General features: G+C 40.7%; 1 protein-coding gene across 5 annotated transcripts in view; it reads left to right on the top strand.

Moving 5' to 3' along the window:
* Positions 1–21,715, top strand: part of CLIP1 (CAP-Gly domain containing linker protein 1) — a 60,899-nt gene that overhangs the window by 23,386 nt on the left and 15,798 nt on the right. For 2 of the 5 annotated variants that reach the window (XM_056503902.1, XM_056503903.1), the window contains exons 4-15: positions 1,004–1,128; positions 2,074–2,290; positions 5,113–5,310; positions 5,657–5,760; positions 6,279–6,339; positions 12,152–13,096; positions 14,234–14,350; positions 15,249–15,306; positions 15,539–15,622; positions 16,238–16,394; positions 17,011–17,176; positions 17,264–17,479. In XM_056503902.1, the coding sequence (XP_056359877.1) occupies positions 1,004–1,128; positions 2,074–2,290; positions 5,113–5,310; positions 5,657–5,760; positions 6,279–6,339; positions 12,152–13,096; positions 14,234–14,350; positions 15,249–15,306; positions 15,539–15,622; positions 16,238–16,394; positions 17,011–17,176; positions 17,264–17,479 (2,448 nt within the window). Of the gene's footprint in view, positions 1–1,003; positions 1,129–2,073; positions 2,291–5,112; positions 5,311–5,656; positions 5,761–6,278; positions 6,340–7,390; positions 7,424–12,151; positions 13,097–14,233; positions 14,351–15,248; positions 15,307–15,538; positions 15,623–16,237; positions 16,395–17,010; positions 17,177–17,263; positions 17,480–18,471; positions 20,686–21,715 lie in introns of all 5 variants that reach the window. The other 3 variants (XM_056503905.1, XM_056503901.1, XM_056503904.1) reach the window with 3 other exon arrangements.

Here is a 21,715-nt window from a genome sequence, read left to right as displayed (position 1 = left end):
GAAATACTGATGTACTTTTTAGTTTATAGAAAGCAGAGTTACAGTCTTTAATAGGAGGTTTCATTCAAGCTCTCTGCCAAGGCCTCACAGTATTCCTGGTTGTACAATTTGTGCTGGAAACACAAGTGGACATTTTCAAGCCGTTGGTGTATTTTCCATGTGAAATTCTGTGAAGAGGTTTCCATCACCATGTCCATGTTTTTACAGTGCTGGATGCAGGCTGAACAGATTTGCACAAATTTAGGGCACAACATATTGTCTTCCTGAACTGCAGGAATCCTGTGGCTCTTCCTGGCAAGTGTCAGCCACACAACACCTTTTCCTTCTTCGCTTCATTTAATTCTTCCATCCCCTGGGTGTTATGAAAAGCTGTAGCTCACAGACATTGTAATTGGAATGACTGTAAATATTTAATATTATAAGTTTGAAAGCCACTGCTTTCTAGGCTTTCATTTAGGAGTGTTTGTGTTGGATTTTTTTATTCTTGGAAGTGAAGAAAAGATAAAATGATTCTTCCCTCCCCAGGGATTCAAATAGCTGGTTATATGTACAATTTTGCCAAGTGCTCTGTATCATGCTTTTTATCAGTTCTTCTAAATACGAGAGGGCTGTACTGTGTAGTTTATCTGAATTATTCCTTAGAGAAAATATGACAGGATTTTTTTCTTGTTTCATTTCCTTTATTTTTCCTCACAGAATTAGAATAAGAAGTAAACAGACCTTAGACATCCTTACCTGCTGGTAGAAATTGATGTGAAACTCTAGCACAAATCTATTGCATTCAGAACATTGGTTATACTGTGTCTTATTAAATATACTTTTGGTTTTGAAGCTCTGTATTTGTTCAACATTAAACTCATAGACAAAATACATAGTTGAAATAAGAACTGGTTATGTCATTCCTGTGCTTTTGTGAACATGGTTATGCCAAAAGCTTCTTCACTGAATTTGTTATTTTATTTTGGAAATGCATTAAATGCAGATGTGTGTCTTATTGCTTTAGGTTGGAGGAACTAAAGCTGGAGTTGTGCGTTTTCTGGGAGAAACTGACTTTGCAAAAGGAGAATGGTGTGGGGTGGAGCTGGATGAACCCCTGGGGAAGAACGATGGAGCTGTTGCTGGCACGAGGTCAGTCCAATCCCAGATTTGCTCTATGAGATTTTCCTCTGTATTCTCTTTCGGATTTTTATATCTTCCATGCAGTTTTCAATCAGGGGAGGGAGGCTCTAAACCTGCCTTGTCTGCTGGTGGTGGGGAGGGTTGGTGTGCCATGGTTTGAATTTTCTGATGCCAGCACTCTCTCACATTTGTGGGATGAGCTGATCTCTCCTCCCATGTGAGTTTTATTCATAGACTGGCAATGGAAAACACAGATTCCTTCTTTTGAATGCCTGTTTGATTTCTCAGCTTGGAAAGAATGCTCAATTAAGAAAATCTGTGGATATCCAGTAGTTGTACTTAAGGGAAATCTTCTAGCATCCCAGGAGCAGGAAGCTCCTGTTTCAGCAGTTGCCTCCTAGTAGAGACTGTCATAGTCAGAAGACATTAATTCTCATCACAATTTAACTTTCATTCTCATTTTCCATAAGGAATAATCTTTTACCTCATTAAAAAGAGGTTTTACAAGGATTGTCTCACCTTAACATGGGTGATCACAGCTTAAAATTATAAGTGGCTTTTGTCTATATTTAACCAAAGATATATGTTCTGTATCATCAAATATGCATAAATGGTATGTATGGAATAAAACATAAAACTACTTGATTTAATTAAAATCTGATTTCTATTTTTAACTCTCAGCCATCACATCTGCTGGCAGCTCAGAGGAATGTGATGAAGGGGAAAGCTATAAAACTGAATCTGAATGGAATTTTTTAGGCACTAGAACTGTGGTGTTAACTCTGGAATTTTTTAGTGGTGTTAACTCTGAATTTCTGAGTATTAAACAGTATTCCAGTATTAAACAGAATTGCAGACCGATGTGGATGAGATCGCTGTCCTTCAACACTCCTTTCTCCTGATCTAGAATTCCCCATGAACAGCAGCTAACTCCCGCTCTCCTGTGCTTGGCAGGTATTTCCAGTGCCAGCCCAAGTACGGCCTGTTCGCCCCGGTGCACAAGGTGACCAAGATCGGCTTCCCCTCCACCACGCCGGCCAAAGCCAAGCCCGCCGTGCGCAAGGTGCTGCCCACGCCCACGGCGCTGAAGCGCAGCCCCAGCGCCTCCTCGCTGAGCTCGCTGAGCTCCGTGGCCTCCTCCGTAAGCAGCAAGCCCAGCCGCACAGGACTCGTAAGCTGCTTGTTCCTTCGCATGCTTCCCCTCGGCAGCCCCGCCCCGCCCCGGCTCGGCTGAGCCCGGCCCAGAGCAGATCGTGGGCAGAGCCCGTTTCCTGGTGCTCCTCTTCATTCAAAGCATGCACGAAGGAAGGAAATCTTAGCTAGCCCTGGAGAGCAGCTGAATATTTGAATGTTTAATTCAGGCTAACTGAGTGATTGCAATAAGAAAGGGGCTTAGGACATATGCACTAATTTCTCTCCATTTAATTCATTTTCTGAGGATCTGGTGTGCACTGAAGCTTCCAGAGATCAGACTTGTTTTATTTAAGCAGGAAGCTTCACGTTGGCTAAAATGTTCAAAATTTCCTTTTGCTGTTCAAGAGATGAGTCAGCTGAGAAATGCAGCAGGAGCAATTTCTAAGTCTCTGCTGACAAGAAGCCTCTTTCTTTTCTTTTAGGTTTGGTTTTAATCCTATGAATTCATAAAGGCTGAGTGTTGCCAAGTGCAGTGGCTCAGGTGAAATCTAACACAGTACTAATTCCACCTAATACACTTACTATGGATTCTTTTGAAGTTGCTCTGTTACATAAATGTCCTAATCTTGGGTTGCAGCAGTAAAACGGAAATCTGGGAAGGCTGAATTTTGAGAAGTATCTTTCATGGCAATTGAAAACATAGAAATAATTGGATTTTTCTACGGTCACCCTAGTTTTTTTCCTTTTTTTTTTTTTTTTTTTTTTTAAACCACAGTCCATAGATAGATCTAATTAGGAAGAAGTGACTCCCAATGATGTGGAGCAGGTTCCCTGTCCCACTGTCCCACTGACCAGCAGGTGCCCAGAGAGGTGATTTACCCTGTTTCTGCAGGACTGGAGCAGATTAACAGAGGTCAGCAGTCGGTCAGGGCACCAAGGTTAATACTTGACCACGAAAAGGATTTTTATTTGGCACAAACAGTGGGACTTCATTATTTAATCCATCCTGTAAGTTGCACTTGCAGCTGCAGAGTGCCCTCTAGTTTGGGATCACGGCACTGACACATGGAGCCAAATGCTTTATTCCATGTGCTGTGATCCCCCAAGTTACACCTTGTGAATGTCTAAAATGTGTTTGCTTATTTTGTTGTGTCCCAGGGATTTTGCATGATTTAGGCCATGAAATACAAAGCTGCTGTAATCCATTATTTCTGGAATTAAAATTCCAGCTTTCTTCCTACTCTTTTTCTCAGGCAGCGTGAACATTTGGAGGCCATCCAAGTTAACAGGATTGTCCAAATAATTCTGAGACTTTTTCTTTAAAAGTTAAGCTGCTGGGGAAGCAAGATTTCCTGTAATCGGGTTTGACCCAGCAGACTTTTCATGCTTCAGTTTCTAGGAAAACTAAAACTTTTCTGGGAATTTCTAGACTCTTACATTGACTGCTCAGTTGTGCAGGGCTGTTTCTATTTTCTTTTTCCTGTAATAAAAGCAGCTGTCAGAGTAGGTGATCCAGTGGTTTAATGAGCTGTCTGATATAATTGGTGTTTATTTCTGAGTCTGAAGGAAGCTGATGCTTCTCTGAAGAGTTATTGATTTGTTTTGCAATTGGGAGTGAAGAGTGATTTGAAGACGTAAAACTGTTAGAAAGCAATACACTCTGGAATGGGATTTCTTCTGGAAACTGGGAGGTCTGAAACAACCAATTAAGCATCAGAGTGAAGGTGGTTTATTCTGTGTGGTGCCTTTCCAGTCACTTGCAGAGTGTGCAGGGTGGGATCCAGGCTGGGAGGAGCTGGGACAGCTATTCAGTGTTTTGATCTCTGGAAGGATCATGCTCCTGGTTTTGGGGGTAATTGGACAGAGCTAAAGGATACAACAGCAAGTCTGTGATTTGGGTTTTTTTAAAAAATTAACTGAGCTGTCATTCTCATTTAATACTTAGGCAAATTTCTTAGCTGTTGAAGTTAGGTTTTATGAATAGCTCTGAATTTTTTTTGATGTTCAGTTTTTGCTATTTTCACACCTATTGCTCATGTCATAATTTCAGTTTATTTACTTTCCCTGCTAGCTCAGGAACTCATGAGGGTGTAGCTGGTTTTGGACCATACTGAATTTTCCCTGGTACTGATTCTATCCAGTGGGGCAGAGACGATGCAAGGTCAAGGAAAACCTGATTTCATTTTAGCTACAATTCTCCTGATTAATTTTAAGCTGCATTCTTGAAACTTAATATTTCAGATTTTTTTTTCCCAGAAGTAATTTAATTCCAAATTATATAAACATATATTTTAGTCAGATACCAGTTGTTGTTCTTGCACATACCAGGTTTCAGCTGGGCTGACTTTAGGTCAGGGTAAATGCTCTTCATCCTGGCTGGTTTTGCCATGGTAGAGGTGCCAGATGCTGGTGGGAGTTCCCAAAGCTTTACATGGAGTATTTGGAAGTGCTGGACTGCTGCTGGTGACCCAAGATAATGACCTGCTAACTAGAGACACAGTGTTTCTGGCTTGCTAGAAAGCTGCCTTTCTTTTTTTAATGCAAAAAGATACTTAGGAACATCCTGAGCCAGCCTTTGTGTGAGTCTACACCTTCAACTGAGGCCTTTTATTTTCACTTCATCCCTCCTGCCTCTTCCTCTATCCGCTGCTCCTAACAGGGCTCTGACCACTCAGTGTTGGCCGCTGTTAAATTCTGGAAAATAAAGTAATTAAGTGTAAAAGGAGAAGGTACAGTAGGTCACAGAAAGTGTTTGCTTTACTAACCCTGTGTTTGTGGAGTCTGGAGATACCCATCACCACCACTCCTGTTTTCTTTCTCTTGGTGCTGAATGATTTTTAACGCATTTATTTTGTGAAGTTGACAGAAACCTCTTCCCGGTATGCAAGAAAAATTTCGGGCACCACAGCCCTCCAGGAGGCCCTGAAGGAGAAGCAGCAGCACATTGAGCAGCTCCTGGCTGAGAGGGACTTGGAGAGGGCAGAAGTTGCAAAAGCAACGAGTCACGTTGGGGAGATAGAGCAGGAATTGGCTCTGGTTCGCGATGGGCACGACCGGGTAAGGGAGTTGCAGGGTGAGCACAATGGATTCACCTCCAAAATGGGCTTTTCTTCTTGAAAAGGGCTGGCAGCCAGAGGTGCTGTGCTAAAAGTAAAATAATCCATACCTGTGAGATCTCCCTTGTGGGATCTTTGGCTTGATGAGATACCAGATGTACTGATTTGAACTCGTTTTTGTCAAACTTCACTGCAGTCTTTGATCATGTCCATATTTGATAACATTTCTGTCACTTGGCCCATCACTTCACCAAATTGTGGTTACTGAGTTACAGGTACAAAACTTGGAAAAAATTCCTGTATTTCCCAGCTTAGTAAATTTTGGTTTTATTCCTCTTCCTGATTAGCACGTGCTGGAGATGGAGGCAAAAATGGACCAGCTCCGAGCTATGGTGGAGGCAGCTGACAGGGAGAAAGTGGAGCTCCTCAATCAGCTTGAGGAAGAGAAAAGGTAACCCCAAAGTGTCCTCATTAATGTAATTAATGTTCTTCTTGTGCTCCCCTTGTGCATCTTGCTGTTCATCCTGACATGTTTCTCAGTGCTGGGAGTTTCTTTGTAGTTGTGACATCTTAAAGGCCTGTGGACACTTTGGATGTGTCCTGAATTTCTGATTGTTTCCTGCATGAATGGTAGAATTTATAGAATGTGAGATCAAACTGCTGATTTAGGTCACCTCAGATCATGCATAAGGGTGAAAAAAGGAGAGAATCAATGAGGATTTGAAGGATTTTAATACAAAATACCTTCTTCAGAACTGCAGTAGTGATACCTTGCTTTGGCACTGGTAGTGTTTTAAGGACAGCAGTTTTCCTTTTTCCTGCTTCCTGTGAGAGATTTCCCCTTAATGTTCCTTGCAGTTTGCTGGTACAATGGGAATGTTGTCACTGTCATTCTGATTTCCACTGTAAAGTGATCTTGAAAGCATTTTCTTCCAAAATTACCTGAATTTTAATGAGCTGTCCCCACAGGAAAGTTGAAGACCTTCAGTTCCGTGTGGAAGAAGAGTCCATTACCAAAGGAGACCTAGAGGTAAAATATCTCCAGCTTTGTAAACAGGATATCCAGGAGGGCACAGAAAGACAGGAGTCGTTAAAAGATGCAATCCTGGTCCAACCACATGAAAATGATACCCATTTCTGCAGTCCTTTGTTTAGCCAATTGTCCCAAAATTGCAGGATTGCACCCCAAATTCATTTATACACTTCAGCAAAGGCTGTGCTATAGAACAGGTGTAATCATTTTTAAAAATTATTAATAGAAAATTCTACCTTTTGCTGTTAAAAGCAATCACTAAGAAAAAAAAAAAACTGTTTTAAAGTTACAAAATTGCAAGTTAATATTTATACCTTTGAAAATTAATATTGAAGACTTAACCTGTTTGATCAGTTTCTTGAGTAATTCCTGTGCTTCCCTTAGGGAAGATTGATTAATGAAGAATGTTTTGTCCTAAGAGTTTGCACATAAAATCTAAATAGCTTTTCATGTGTACAATATTTAATCTATTTTTTATATAATTGTGATATTGGGCTATAGCACAGTGTGTTATTGCACAATCAGAATAGAAAACATTTAGGGAAGGATTGCTCTCAGGTATTTGAGCACTGCCAGTTTTTATCCCAAAATTCCAATTAATAAGCAAGATATTTTTATTTGCTCTACTCTGTTGTCTAATCAGAAAAATATTTGAACTTCTTGCACAGCATAAATTACAAACTTAGTTAATTGTGTTGCTGTAAAACATTTGTGATTGATGTGCTAGCCTTATGAAAAATACTCATTTCATATAACATTTCTTTTATTTTAGTCTTCCATTCATTTTAAGATACCTATCTAGACTCTTCATAGAATGCTCCTTTTATTGTTTAGTCCATGAAAATATTTCAGTTTTTATTTTCTGTTAAATCAATCGATAGTCATGGCAAACCATCCTAAAAGACTCTGGTTTGTCAAGCTGCTTATCTTGGGGGTTTAAACTGAATTCAAGCTGATGAAATGTCTCCTGTTGTTTGTGTTGGAATGGTAGTGCTGAGTCTGCAGGTGAAACATTTTTGTTTGTTTGTTTTTTTAATTTTACTGATAGCCAAAGAGGCAGATTTCGGAAGACCCAGAAAATGTAAGAGGGCACTTCAATGTGCAGAGACATCCCATGTTAACAGATTGTGTGCAGAAAATGCTTATACTGATTCACTAACTGCATAATCTGTTATTGAGACATCGACTCTGGTATTTGTGTGCATGTTGCTTCCAGAGCAGTTACAACATTTCTTGGAAAGAATGTGTGTAATGACTAAACGTGGTAATGCCCATTAACTGCAGACAGGGCCAGTGTGGCATTAGAATTCTTTAGGGTCAAAACCTCTGCAACTCACTGAAGAGTCCAGGAGCTTGTAGAACATGACTGACCAACATCCTGAAGTGGCCTTAATTTAAATGTAGGATTTTAGCTGTTTTCTTCACAAAATCCTGCCTGCTTTTCTATGAGATTCTGCTGCTGTTCAATAGACAATTTTCTGAGGGGAAAAAATCTGCTTGTTCTTCATCTCCCCATATTTGTTTCTTTTTTTTCTGTATGAAATGCTAAGGGGAGAGATGATTAAAACCATCTGAACAATTACTGTGCAAAGCTGTCTGATTTTACTGTATCTTCATGTAGCTCCTCTTCAAATTATGTAGGAAAAATGTGTCACTTGAGAACAGAAATGGCCTTGCAAGATATTTAAGGAGCCCTCTTGCTTCCCCAACTCAGAATAGTGGAATTTTAAAGGTAATTTTATCCCAGGCTGCCTCCTCTGCTGCATCCCCAGACAAGAAAGGAAGTTCTCAAGGCTAGAACTTGATCCTACTGTGCATCCTTAAGGGTTCCCTTTGCAGAGATCCCTCAGGATCTGGATCTCCTCCAGTCTCCCCACCAGGCTGATGCTTTGGTAGAAATAAATCTGCATGTGCCCTTCCTTTCTCTTGTGTGCACTCCTTTGATCCCATCTTTTCTCCTGACTTCCCTGTTCTGATTGTTCCATTAAAAATGGACATCTTCACTCTGCAGGGGAGAAGTTCCAGGCTGACACTCCCTGATCCCAGTGGTGTCCTGTGATTGAATCCCAGCATGAGGGCACTGGAGGGTGTCCTGCCCCATCCTGGAACAGGATTTGTGGCCTCAGCACAATTTCCCAGTTTGATGGAGAATGTCACAGGGAGGTTTATTCTGGAGTGAGAGAATATCCAGCACACACAGCTGCTGGAAAAGGCTGATGTCCAGCTCCAAAGTTTGGGTGGAATTCAAGGCAGAGTAAGAATCCCATTTCCACATCACTTCCCTAATTGTGAAGCTCTGGAGAAGGAGAAGATGATTCCTTTGGCTTTGTTGTCTGTTTTTTTCTTTCTTGCTTTTCTTTTGCATCCAAGTTAAGGTTTACAATCAAATAATTTTCTTATTCTTGGGTATTCTCTCTTCTGAGTTCACTGTGTTCTGGGTTTCCTCAAAGAGAACCAAAAATCAGTAAGAGTTTCTCTCTACATCATCAGGAGAGAAATTTGAGCAGTTCAAAATTTTGCAGTGATTTTTACCTCAGGGAATCTGGAATCTGTCCCTTGGAAATCAGATTTGATTAAAGGATAATCTCTCATGCTCTAAATGGGGAAAAAGGTGTCAAGGCAAGATCTCTGGATCTGAATTCTTTTTTAATGTTTTATTTCCATTTTGGCAGGATTTTAACTTACTTGCCTTTGTAGTATATGAGAGATAGGATTTTAAAAAACCTAGAATTAGTGATGGTCTGTCTGATCTTTGGAGCAGTAAAGCACTGTCTATAAAATTAATGATCAAAGAGTATGAGTTTTATATAGCATAAAAAAATCTTAAGGTTGCATATTCCTAAGGCACACAGGGAAATTCTGTAACCATGAGGTTTGGGATTTCTTGGGTTTCTATAGATCATCCCCTTGGTGAATTAGAGCAAGTATAGTTTGAATTTCCAGCTTTTAAAGTAGATTGTTTTTCAGACTTATTTACAATTTGGTTGTGGATCAGAACTAACACTAACCTGTGTCAGAGAGAAAACTGAATTGTAGCCACTTATTAAATATTATTTCCCTTAGAATACTTAATTCCATTTTCAAAGGCTGTGGGCAGGAAAAAGAATAATCTGTATTCTTGTGGAGCATTTTTGCTTGTTACACCCTGAAGATCTTCCACTGGGATAGAAACTGCTACAGAATTAAAACATCAACAAATCTAAGAAGCAACTTCTCAGTGTTTGTGGACCAAGGAACTCCACAGTAACATGGCCAACTATTTTCAGCTGTTTAAAAAATCAACCCCCTTGGATGTCTGGATGCGTTTGGGAAGGAAGAACTTGCTGCTGCAAGAAGGAAATCTGTGTTTGGAGAAGCAGACAAGAGGCTCATCCCCATCTTCATACTTCTCTTTCATTTTTTCCTCTTCCCTACTTCAGAGGTGCAGGTCAGGTTTGAATTACCTGCTGGACTTTCCCTGTATCTCCCAAACTTCAGGCTCTCTTGCAGGCCCCAGGGAGTATCTGGATATCAAGCCAAAATATCAAATATTCTGTGTTCTTGCTAAAAATTCTGTTTGTAAGCAAAAGGCAGGAGGTGCCTGCTCACTTGGGTTCATCTGCTTCTCTTTAGGAACCTGTTAGATTTCCAAAGATCTTACTTTTTTCTTACTTCCGCATATTCTTCAACATATTTAGACATCAGTAACTGCAGAGCAACCAGGCTGATTCACTTTTTTATCTGGTTTTAAGAAATCTTGTTACTTGCTTCCTTCCTGAAAGAGGAGAAGAGGGGAAAAAAGAGGAGGGTTTTGGAGTTACAGGCAACCATTCACTTTGTGTTTCTGTTCAGATAATTCAAACCATAGTGACAGAGGAACCTTCATGTTCCCAGGTCTTGGCCAGAAGCATTTTTATGGCTGAGACTTAGAGACACCTACTATCAAAAAAAGAAAGTTAAAGTTTTGATTTGTTACATGAGCTTCAGTGGAGAATTTTTATCCCCTTGTTAATAAGTATTCTTTAATAAAATCAGAAAAAAGGAAAAAGGTAGTGGGATGACAAGGGATTTACCATCCTTTTAGAACAGGAAGAGATATATATGCACAAATATATATATTTGACATAACTATTCTAATTTGTGCTCAAAACTTCCCGTACTGATAAATAACTTCTACTCAGCTGCATGAAACTTTTTTTGTTCACATTCCTCCGTTCGCTATTCATTGATTCATTTATTTATTTTACACATTTGATTTCATTTTTACACACCCATCCATTCCCACCTCGAGCCCATCCTCCTCATCCATAGACTCCCCTGTCCATTTCCCAGCCCTTGCATCCTCTCTGCTCACCTGTTAGAAGGCTCTGGCAGCACGGCCTGCATGTGGCTCCTCCTCTTGTGCTGGCATGTGATGGTGGCACCGTTGTGTTCTCTTCCTCTCCCTCTCCACTAACAGACGCAGACCAAACTGGAGCATGCCCGCATTAAGGAGCTTGAACAGAGCCTGCTCTTTGAAAAGACCAAAGCTGACAAACTCCAGAGGGAGTTAGAAGACACTAGGGTAATGGTTTTCCCTGTTTGAATAACGAGCCTGATCTGTGTTGTGGAAGATTTCTGGTGGCACAATGCCGGGGGTGACACGTGCTGGAACAGGTCCTTGCTCCTGCCGTAGCCACAGCTGGAACACTGTAAAAAATTAGATTAATTTTGAGCTTCCGTGGGGTGTGTTTGTGTGCCTGGACGTGTGACTCGTGGAAGAACTCAGGTAAGATGTCTTCACACTGCAAAAGTAATCCTTGGATCCAAAAGTGGCAGGATGAGTTGATAGAAAGGAACATTCAGTATCTCATTTTAAAAATCAACAGAGTTCATTAAACCCAAAAAACCTAGGATTGAACAATGCAGACTGAGAATTTGGGGCTTGGTTTTTGAGCTCTCCAGTAGCTGCTGCACTACTTACTTTGCTAAATCATGGTTTGCAGTGGCTTTTTAGCTCTTTTTCTCCACCAATGATATAATCTTTTAATGGATATCCCAGTAATTAGTAATGCTGTTGCCTGTCAGAATATTACTGACATACTTTGCACCTAGTCAGAAGTTCAACAGATGTCAATTCTTAAATATATATACACACACATACATTCATGCTCACACATGGGGATTTTCTTGAAGGTCAGGTGGGATGAATCAAAAACTCCCGGGTGAATATAAAGCCAACAATTTAATTTAGAATAAGCACTTTTAGAGAGCAGCTGTGGGTAAGTGATAGCATTTCCAGGAGGTCAAAGCAGTAACTTCCTAATTAGAATTAATTCTTGGAGCTTTGCTGTAGCAAAAACTGCTCCAACACCCAGTGAAAAGCTCAGAGAGTGTGAGGACACTTCTTCAGAGAGAATGAAGCAGGTGTAGAAGGGTTTTCAGAGGATTTATCAGTTCAAAATGGGTTTGTCATTTTCTCTAACAGTCTTGTAGCTGGTGTGAGATGAATTTGGAAGGAATTATTTCAACAAAGACTTCAAGGTTCTCCATTCTTTTCCAGTCTGCCTTAAAATGGTTCTGAGGAACATTTTGTTAATAATTGATAATACCATTTAAGGTGGTTTGTAAGTTTTTTAGCAAGTTATTCCCAGATAATACCAGAAGAACAAATTTTAGTGAGTTCTGTGTTGATAGACAATAGAAGATGTTTGTCATATGGATTGTGGACATTTTCCCTTTTTGAAGCAATTTGCATCGCTCAGTGGAAGCTTTTCATCAAGGCCTGAGTTTCTTTGTCTGAAATGTGTCTTTTATAATTCTTCTTTTCTTCAAATGCTGTTGATCACAGGTGGCCACAGTGTCAGAAAAGTCCCGGATCATGGAGCTGGAGAGGGACCTGGCACTGAGGGTGAAGGAAGTGGCTGAGCTCCGAGGGAGGCTGGATTCCAGCAAACACATCGACGACGTGGACACTTCTCTCTCCTTGCTGCAAGAAATCAGTTCTTTGCAAGAAAAAATGGCAGCAGCTGGCAAAGAGCATCAGAACGAGATGAACTCGCTGAAAGAGAAGTTTGGCCTTAGTGAGGAAGCCTTGCAGAAAGAGATCAAGGCCCTTTCAGCTTCAAATGAGAGAATAGCAAAAGAAAATGAATCCTTGAAAAGCAAGCTGGACCACGCCAACAAGGAGAACTCTGATGTGATAGAGCTGTGGAAATCCAAGCTGGAATCTGCAATTGCCTCCCATCAGCAAGCAATGGAAGAGCTGAAAGTTTCTTTCAGCAAAGGTGTTGGGGCTCAGACAGCAGAATTTGCAGAGTTAAAGACTCAGATTGAGAAGATGAAATTAGACTATGAGAATGAAATGGCAAATTTAAAAGTGAAGCAGGAAAATGAGAGATCTCATCACTTGAAAGAGATCGAGTCGCTGAAAGCAAAACTGGTGGCGGTCACGGAGGAGAAAGAGCAAAACCTGGAAAGCCTGAAGACCAAACTGGAAAGTGTGGAAGATCAGCATCTAGTAGAAATGGAAGACACTTTAAACAAATTGCAGGAAGCTGAGATAAAGGTAAAGGAGCTAGAGGTACTGCAAGCCAAGTACAATGAACAAACCAAAGTTATTGATAGTCTTACACCACAGATCAAAGCTGCTGAAGAAAAGCTTTTGGACCTTGCTGCACTTGAGAAAGCCAATTCTGAAGGTAAATTGGAAATTGAGAAACTTAGCAAGCAGCTTGAGGCAGCTGAGAAACAAATTCAGACTTTAGAGACTGAAAAGGGTGATGGAATTAGCCAGGTTTGTATCAACATCCATCTTTTTAGTTTTCCTTTGCTTTTATTTTACATTTGTACATTGTTTTAATCTGCTATAGGAAATACATCACAGAAAAACCAGGTTTTACTGAATGTGTATCTTGGGACCATCTGAGGAGGTTTAGAGGAGCATTAACTGGGTCATGTCTCAACAGGTTTCTGCTGCTCCACCTGCACCAATAAGCAAAAGGAAAAAAATTCCTTCTGCACTTCCTTGCTGCAGATTTAGGCATGTCTGTGCTGAAGTCTTCCTGTTATGGACAAATTACTTGGTTGGCTTGTTTGGGAGAAGTGTCTACACATCTAAAGGCTTTAACCTTTGGGGACAGACAAGGGGACTTGAGACTCAGTGGGGAAATATTTCCTTCATTACCTTTCCCCTCCTCTGACAAGGAAGAGGCTCTTAAAACAAAAGAAAGCACACAAATCCTGGTGGAGCTTTTCTTTAAGCCCAGGCTCTGCAGGGATTTCCCAGCACTTTGGAACCACAGAGTGCAGCTTGATCCAGGACTTCCCTTGGGTTTGGATGAAACACCTCTGATGGTTGTAAAGCTGGTGGTAGTGAAGAGTAGTGGGAAAATAACTGGAAAAAGCTTTCCTGAACTCTTCACAGGTGGTTCCAAGATATCAGATTTTTACCTTTGACTCTCTTTGAGGCCACACTGGGTTTCTGCACTACCCCTGGGTGTGGTACAGAGCCCTTCCCTCCCTGTGTGTATGTATTGATCTGATCAGCCAATTGAAGCACAAATCAATCAGTTCAAACAATGAAAACAATAAAAAACCAAAACTACTAACTGAACTAATGCTGAAAATTAGAAATTGTGTTTTCAAAAATGTCTGCCATTAAATAATTTATTCACAATTAATGCCAGAAGAACTAATTTTTAATTATTTCAAATCTATTCCAAGATGCAATTAGTGCTGTGATGTATGTAGTCATAGTGGAAATCAGCTTCACTCAGTTAACCCATCATGATTTTTTCTTCTTTTTTTTTAATTTTTCATCTTAGAGTGATTTTAATATTACAGCTTTTTCTTTCAGATTCACCTTTTAATTTTCCTAATTTTTCATTCATGTTTGTCATTTTATTTTACTCCATTTCATCACCTTTGTTAGGCCAGTAATCTGGCCAAAGAACTGCAGGGCAAAGAGCAAAAGCTTCTTGACCTTGAGAAAAACTTGAGTGCAGTAAATCAAGTTAAAGATTCTTTGGAAAAGGAACTTCAAGTTTTGGTGAGTAACACCCAAAAATTTTGACTTTATTCTTTGGATTTTGGGTTTCATGGTGAGAGTGTAATGGAAATCTGTGGATCAGCTCTGAGCAAAGCCTGCCAAAGGAGTTTTACTGGTGGAAAAAATGGAAAGGGTTCATGGCTAATGAGATCTGTCTCAGAATAAAAAGAGCATTTCAGTCCTCTGTTATCAGGTGTTTTGTCTAAATAGAATTCATCTATTTATGGATTGCAGATAAAATTAAACCAAATCAAAAGCAGCAGCAGTTTAAATTTAGACTGCTCATTTAAGGAACACTTAATGGCCCTTTTTTGTAGCTGTTGTACCAATTAATGCTTGCTACACATTTCTTATAAATGGTTTTAAAAGACATTTCTCATTTAAATACATTTCTAAATACTGTGTTGTTGTGTGGGGTTTCCCTTAGGAACTACACTGGCATTAGTAACAAAACAGTGGGATTTTTGGTCTTTCCATGGCCAATAGTAAATATTCAAACTTGGTGGAAGAGCCTCACTTGCCTTCCTGAAAATTTTCCATTTTCTTCATTGTCTGGCATTAATTCCTGCTGGTCAAACTGGAAAACTCTGGTAGGAGAGGCTCACAGGGCTGCAGGTGTCCCTGTGCAGCCTGGGAGCAGCAGGGATAGAAACCCCAAATTCTTGTTTCCCACCCTGGGCTCTGTGGCAGCTGGTGGAGGAGTTGCTTTAAATGTTGAGGGACTTGCAGCCAAGGCAAGGGAAGATCTGTGTTAGGCTGTAACTCAAAAACTTGAGATCTGTTTATGATAGGAGCAAAGACTGTTCTACTTGTACATGAAAAAGACCTAATACAAATTCAGTGGTTGAGCTGTACTGTTACAACCAAAACTTACCTTAAGTATTTATCATTTTTTCAGAAAGAAAAGTTTACTAGTGCAGCTGATGAAGCAGAGAATGTTCAACAAGCTATGCAAGGTATGTGCTGCTAAAATAAACAGAGAACTAGAAAGCTGCAGAAATTGAATGCCAACAAAATGGCTTTTTTAAACACTTTCAAGCTCATAGCTGATGGTGCAGCAGTTTCAGTGGCTGAGGAAAGGACAGGATTATTTGTAGCCTCTCTGAAGGGTAACATACCTTGCCAGTAGGTGGAATTGTCTGCAATTAAGTAGTTACTAACCTTGTTTTCCAAATTTTACTTGCCTAGAAACGGTGAAAAAGCTGAACCAAAAAGAAGAGCAGTTTGCACTCATGTCTTCAGAACTGGAGCAGTTCAAGTCTAGTTTGACTGGTAAGGAGGGATGACATGGAATGTTCTGGAAATGCCTCAGCTTTGTGCTCTGGCTTGGCTCCTGTAGCCTGCAGGAGGCTTTGCTGTGCTTTTCTCCTTGTGCATCTGTGTAAAAGCAGGATTTGTGCCCTGCAGCAAAACTTGCCTGGCTGTTGGCTCAGGAGAAGTGATCCCAAGGGGTGCCCTTGCCCCTGGCAGTGCCTGCCCTGGCCTCAGGCATTTTTTCACTGTAGCTTGGTGTTGCCTTCCTTGTTCATTTTCTGCTGCTCTGCTGAACAGCTGATGAGTGCCTTCACCTGCAAGACCTGCAGGTCTCTTACTCCAATTCTTCCTTCCCCTCTGAGACAGCAGAACTTGTACCAACATCTCATGGCCTGAAGTGAATCACTTCTGAATCAAAGGGCTCATGGCCAGCTCCTCCTTGCTGTTTCTGAAGAGTCCTTAACCTTTTGCTGCAGTTACCAGTTCAATCAATCATCATTATTCATTTTAAAGGGGTGATCTGTGAGGTCTGGAGCATCAGTATTGCTGGTTTTAGTTCTTTACAGTTTTCTAGCTGTTCTTTGCATACCCTTCCTCTGAAATTTACAGCTTAACCACCTTTGTTTTGCTCAGAGATGGAGAGAAAGCTGAGGGAGCGAGAGGAGAGGGAGCAGCAGCTGATAGAAGCAAAAGCCAAACTTGAAAATGACATTGCAGAGATCATGAAGTCCTCAGGAGACAGCTCTGCCCAGCTCACAAGAATGAACGATGAGCTGAGGTTAAAAGAAAGGTATTTCATCACTGTCAGAGCACTGTCACATCACATCTCCACTCCCACACTACCAGCTTCTCATTTTATTTTTCTGTAAATATCTGAACAAGATGCTCCTGAGTGTCACATTGATATGACAAGTGAGCTTATTCTAGCAAGCTAAATCAATCAAAACAGTCTCCTGGGAATGATTTGAAGAGCATCCAAAACTGATAATTCCAAAATTCTTACATAATGTGCTTCTCATTGCCCAGAGTAAATGACCTCTTGAATAATCCAGACTGTTTTGTGATTGTGCTTCATGATTATTTGATGACCTGAAAAATTCAGTTTATTTAGATATATAAAAGACTTGAGTCACATTTTTGTGAGAGAAAATGTGGAGATTTTTTCCAAATAAAAATTTTATGTACAGTAGTTGTTCTTTACCTTACAAAACCCTGTACTGGGGGCAAAGTAACTTGGTCTTCTCTTTGTATACTGAATTTAGCAGAACATTCTCTGTTTGTTAAATAATGAAATCTCTTTAAATGCTTGGTCAGAATATAGAACTTCAGCACAATCTTGGCTCTTTCATCTCTGTGCTTGTGGTGCTGTCAGCAAAAAGTGATGTTCTTTCATTTGGTCTTTGCAGGCAGTTGGAGCAAATACAACTTGAGCTTACAAAAGCAAATGAAAAGGCTGCTCAGCTTGAGAAAAACGTGGAGCAGACAACACAGAAGGCTGAGCAGAGTCAGCAGGAAACTCTCAGGATTCATCAAGCAGAACTGAAAACTCTGCAGGATCAATTAACAGACATGGTAAGAACGACTTTAAAAGCACTAAAACTGCAGAAATGTGGTGCCACTGCTGCTTGAACTGTGTTTTACTGCTTTATCTTCCACCAGAAAAAGCAGATTGAGACCAGCCAGCATCAATACAAAGATCTTCAGGCCAAGCACGAAATAGAAACTTCCGAGCTGGTGGCTAAACACGATGCAGATATCCAAGGGTTTAAGCAGAACCTGCTGGATGCAGAAGAGGCACTGAAAAGTGCCCAGAGGAAAAACAGTGAGCTGGAGGCACAAGCTGAGGAGCTGCAGAAACAAGCAGAGCAGGCCAGAGTAAGTGGCTTTTGTCACTCTGCAAGTGACTTAAAGTTTAAATTTTCTGTCTCAGTATTTTCTCTCTGCTTCAACCTTTCATAGCCAGATTTTTGCAGTGTTCCTGTTTTGAACTTTTCCAGGGTATGTGGGTATGGGTTAGGGAGGAGAAGCCCACAGGACAAACTGGTTATTAATTCTTCTCTCAGTTACACCAGAGTTGATGAAATACAGTTCTTTGATATCAGTTAACATTTTATGTTCATAGATCTGGCTCAGCACAGCCAGTTGGAGCCAGATGTCATTTCTTGGTTTTTCATATTCTTGGATTTTAGTAGCATTGTGAGCTACTTCATTTAAAAGTGCTACACACCTTTTGTTTTGTAGTATGATCTGCAGCTATTCAGTGTGTAGCTTGACTTTAGCAATTTTAATTTTTCCTCCCATTTCTTTTACTTTACTGCTTGCTTTCATCCCTCAGCAATTATTTGCTATAATCTTTGCTGTATGATTAGCAAATTATTTAGTGTATAAATTGACACACAGTATTGAAGCACTGATGTGGTGTTCAGAATTAAAGGGGTCATGACAACATCTTTTTGAGAGAATCATGAGGAGGTGAAACTGAGAATTGGAAGTCAGTTTCTAATAGAGCTCTGTGCATTTTAATCCACTTAAAGTCTCATGAAATCATTCTGTGGCTCTTCTTTTGAATAATTTACAGTCAATTTATTGAGAGTAGTTTTATAAATGACATGAAATTTTGGATGAAGGAACCTTTAAACCATGATTTTTTATTATATTATTTAGCCACTAAAATCTTGCAGGTGATGCTCGTTCTGTAATGTAACAGGGGTGTCTGTCAGCAGTTGAGTTCAAAGAGGCACTGTGTGTCAGTGTATACACTTTTAAAACTGAAATTACAGTTGCTCTATTTGCCCTTAAAGCACATTTCTCATTCGTCTGCTTGACTTGATTTTTGTTTTCCCTTCTCCCCGACTTTATTTCTTTAGTCCTTAAGCTCTGTGTTAGCTTCATCCAGAAAAGAAATCGAACAAATGTCAGACAAGATGAGGGCTTTGATATCAGAAAAAGAGACTTTGGCACAGGAGGGGAATACTTTAAAATTAGAGAGAGGTCCCTTGTTAACAAAACTTAAAGAATTGGAATCAAAGATTTCACTAATGCAACAAGACCAAGAAGAACTCAAGGCAGAAAATGAAAGAATCCTAAAACAGAAGGAAGAAGCTGAGGCCAAAAGTCAGCAGGAGAGCACAGAAAAGGGAGCATTGGTTTCTGAGAAAAGCAAATTACTCTCTGAACTGGAGGCAGTGCAGGCAAAGCTGTTGAGGGCAGCTCTGGAAAATGAGGCTCTCCAGTCCTTGGAGGTAACCTTGTTCCAAAAGCTGGAGGAGCTTCAGGCCAGCAATGATGCCATGGATGTGGCATGTCAGAAACGTGTCAGAGAATGGGAGGAGCTGGAGAATTATCAGAAGACACTTTTGGAAGAGAAAGATGCCATTCTAAAAGACAAAGATGATGTTATCCAGAAGCTGGGAAGTTCTTGTGAGGCCCTTGCCAGAGACCAAAGGGAGCTCCAGCAGCAAGTGTCAGCTCTGACTGCAGAGAGAGATTCAGCCCTAGGAGAGCTCTTGGCTCTTCAAGACAGACACGAAGCCCTGGAAAAGGAGCTGGGCAGGGTCTTGCTGGACCTGCAGGAAGAGAAGGAGATGCTCCTCAAAGGCACAGAAAAGCTGCAAGTGAGTTTAGACAGTGCAGTCAGTGAAAACCAAGTGTTAAAAGCGATAGAAGAGGAGATGCAAACACAGCTCAGCAAAGCCATGAAAGACACCAGGGAGCTGGAGAATTCCCTTGCCAGTGTCACTTGCTGTCTTGAGGAAGTGAGAGCTTCAAGAGACACACTGAGTTTGGAATGTAATCAGTTACATCAAGAGAAAGAGGCTCTTTCCTCTTCAGAACAGAGGCTTTTGGCTGAAATGGAGCAACTTCTCAATGAAAAGAAGACAATTGCTGAGAAGCTGGAGAAGGCCTCAGCAGATGCTGAGCTTTGTGAGAGAATCTGCACTGAGAAAATGAACAAACTGACCTTGGAGAAGGAATCTATCCTTCAGAAGTCATTGCAGTTTGAAAAGCACAATGAAGCTCTTCTCCAAGAGAAGAAGCAACTGGAGACAAAATACTTGGAGCTTCTTGATGAAAGCAAGTCTTGTGCAAAGGCTGTTTCTGATCTCAAGAGAGAACGTGAGCTGGACCTCTCATCCAAGAATGCTCTGGCTCAAGAGAATGCCACACTCCAAAATTCCATTGAAGCCCTGAAGGGAGAACTCAGTAAGAAGACTGCAGAAAATCAAGAGTTAATGGCCTGTAAATGTGACCTTTCCAATCTTCTGAAGGAGGCCCAGGATGATAAAAGAGCATTAGAAGGTGAGCTGGCTGCTGCATCATACACCAAGCAGGTCCTGTCATCTTCCTTGGAGACCTGCACCTTTGCCAGGGAGATGGTGACCAAGGAGAGGGATGAGCTGCAGGAGGAGTGTCAGAAATTAAACAAAGAGGTTGCTCTTACAAAAAAAACCTTAAGCTTTGAAAAGGAAGCTCGAAAACGGGAGGAGAAATCCTTTCTATTGGGACGTACAGAACTTCAGAGGAACATCTGCTGCTTAGAGAAGGAGCTAGAACAGCTGAAAGAGAAAAATAAAGAGATTCTGGCTGAGAAAACACTTTTAATTCAAGAGAAAGAAAAATCTGAAATGAAGCTGATGGAAGTAATGAAAGAGGAAGGAGCTGCCCATGCAGAGAAAGAGGAGCCCAGCATGGAGCAGCTGAAGGGTGACCTTGCCTCCTTGTTGAGCTCAGTAGCAGCATACCGGGGCCTGCACAGCTCCATCTTCAGGAAGATGGATATGCTTGAACACGAGATGGAGCTGATGAGAGAGGAGGAAAATGAGTTGTTCCAGGAGCTGGAGAGCCTGAGGGATAAGCAGGGAAGTCTGGTCATCAGTAAGGAGGGAGCGGTGGATGAGAAGGGGAAATCCTCCCAGGATTATTGCAGACTGTGCGAGGAGGTTAAACTTTTAGAGCAAACTAATAGTGACCTCTCAGGCAAATTGCTGGAGTCTCAGGGCCAAAGTCAGATGCTGCAGGAGCAAATGAACAATCTCATTTTGAAAGTAAAAGAACTTGAGATTCTCCAGACCCAAGCAATAGTACAGAATCCAGAGGTATTGAAATTCATAGTTAAAATCAAGTCTGGGGCTGATTCTACTAATCCTGAGCACTAACCCCTGGTGTCCTCTCTGCACTTGTCTGCACACTCAGCACTTCATAACACACTGCAGCTGTGGGCTCTCTCAGTATGGTATTTGGGGGTTGTTGCAAGTTGCAACTATGAGTCTGAAAGACACTTTATGTTTGCTTGGGTTTTTTTAAAATATTTTTAACTACAAAAACCTCTGTTGTTGCTGAATGTTGCAAGAAAACAACATAAACTGTGAATAAAAGGAAGTTGTGTTCCCTGAATCTGGTAGGAGACATTGAGCAGCTCCTTCTGGTGAAGTACTCTGCAGCTTAAAATCTAAAGTAGTAATAGATAAGGTTCTAAACTGGATCTGTGTGCAATTTTATGTTCAATTACAGCAAACTAAAAATCTGAGTTACTCCAAAAAATACAAAGTGCTGCTCCTGTAAATGTAATTGGATAAAAGCCGTGTGAGAGAATGGGAAAGACATTGGCAATTCTGGTGTTCTTTTTATTCACAGAAGTGTTTTGTATTCACCACCAACAAATTCTTTATGAAATACTTTGATTTTCAGTTTGTATGGCTTGAAGCCCAGAAAATCACATTGAATGCAAATTGGAATCAGGAGATCCTGTAGATTACACCTGCCTAAGTATTTTAATATCACTGTGAAGTGTTTCCTTTATGGGGCCATAAAGAACAGCACTGAAATAATGCAATAATTGGCTTTGTCTCAAATTCCATTGTTTTCCAAATTTTTGTGTTTTTGTAATTCCATATTTTCTGAAAATATCCCAGGCTGTTGGAAGTGAATATCTGTTGAATTGCTACTGCCTGAAGAGGTGAGAGGTCTGAGAGCAATCACAGTGGTGGTAATGAGAAATCCAGGAACCAAAACAGAGGGAATGCCTCAGTGCTGACATGAGCATGGGGTTATAATCTGTTTCTGCATGGAATTGAATCTTCTCTTCAGTTAATTTTATACTTTATGCATCTC

Source organism: Oenanthe melanoleuca, chromosome 15 (genome assembly GCF_029582105.1).
Source record: "Oenanthe melanoleuca isolate GR-GAL-2019-014 chromosome 15, OMel1.0, whole genome shotgun sequence".
Taxonomy (NCBI): domain Eukaryota; kingdom Metazoa; phylum Chordata; class Aves; order Passeriformes; family Muscicapidae; genus Oenanthe; species Oenanthe melanoleuca.
This window is presented reverse-complemented; position numbering and strand designations above follow the sequence as displayed.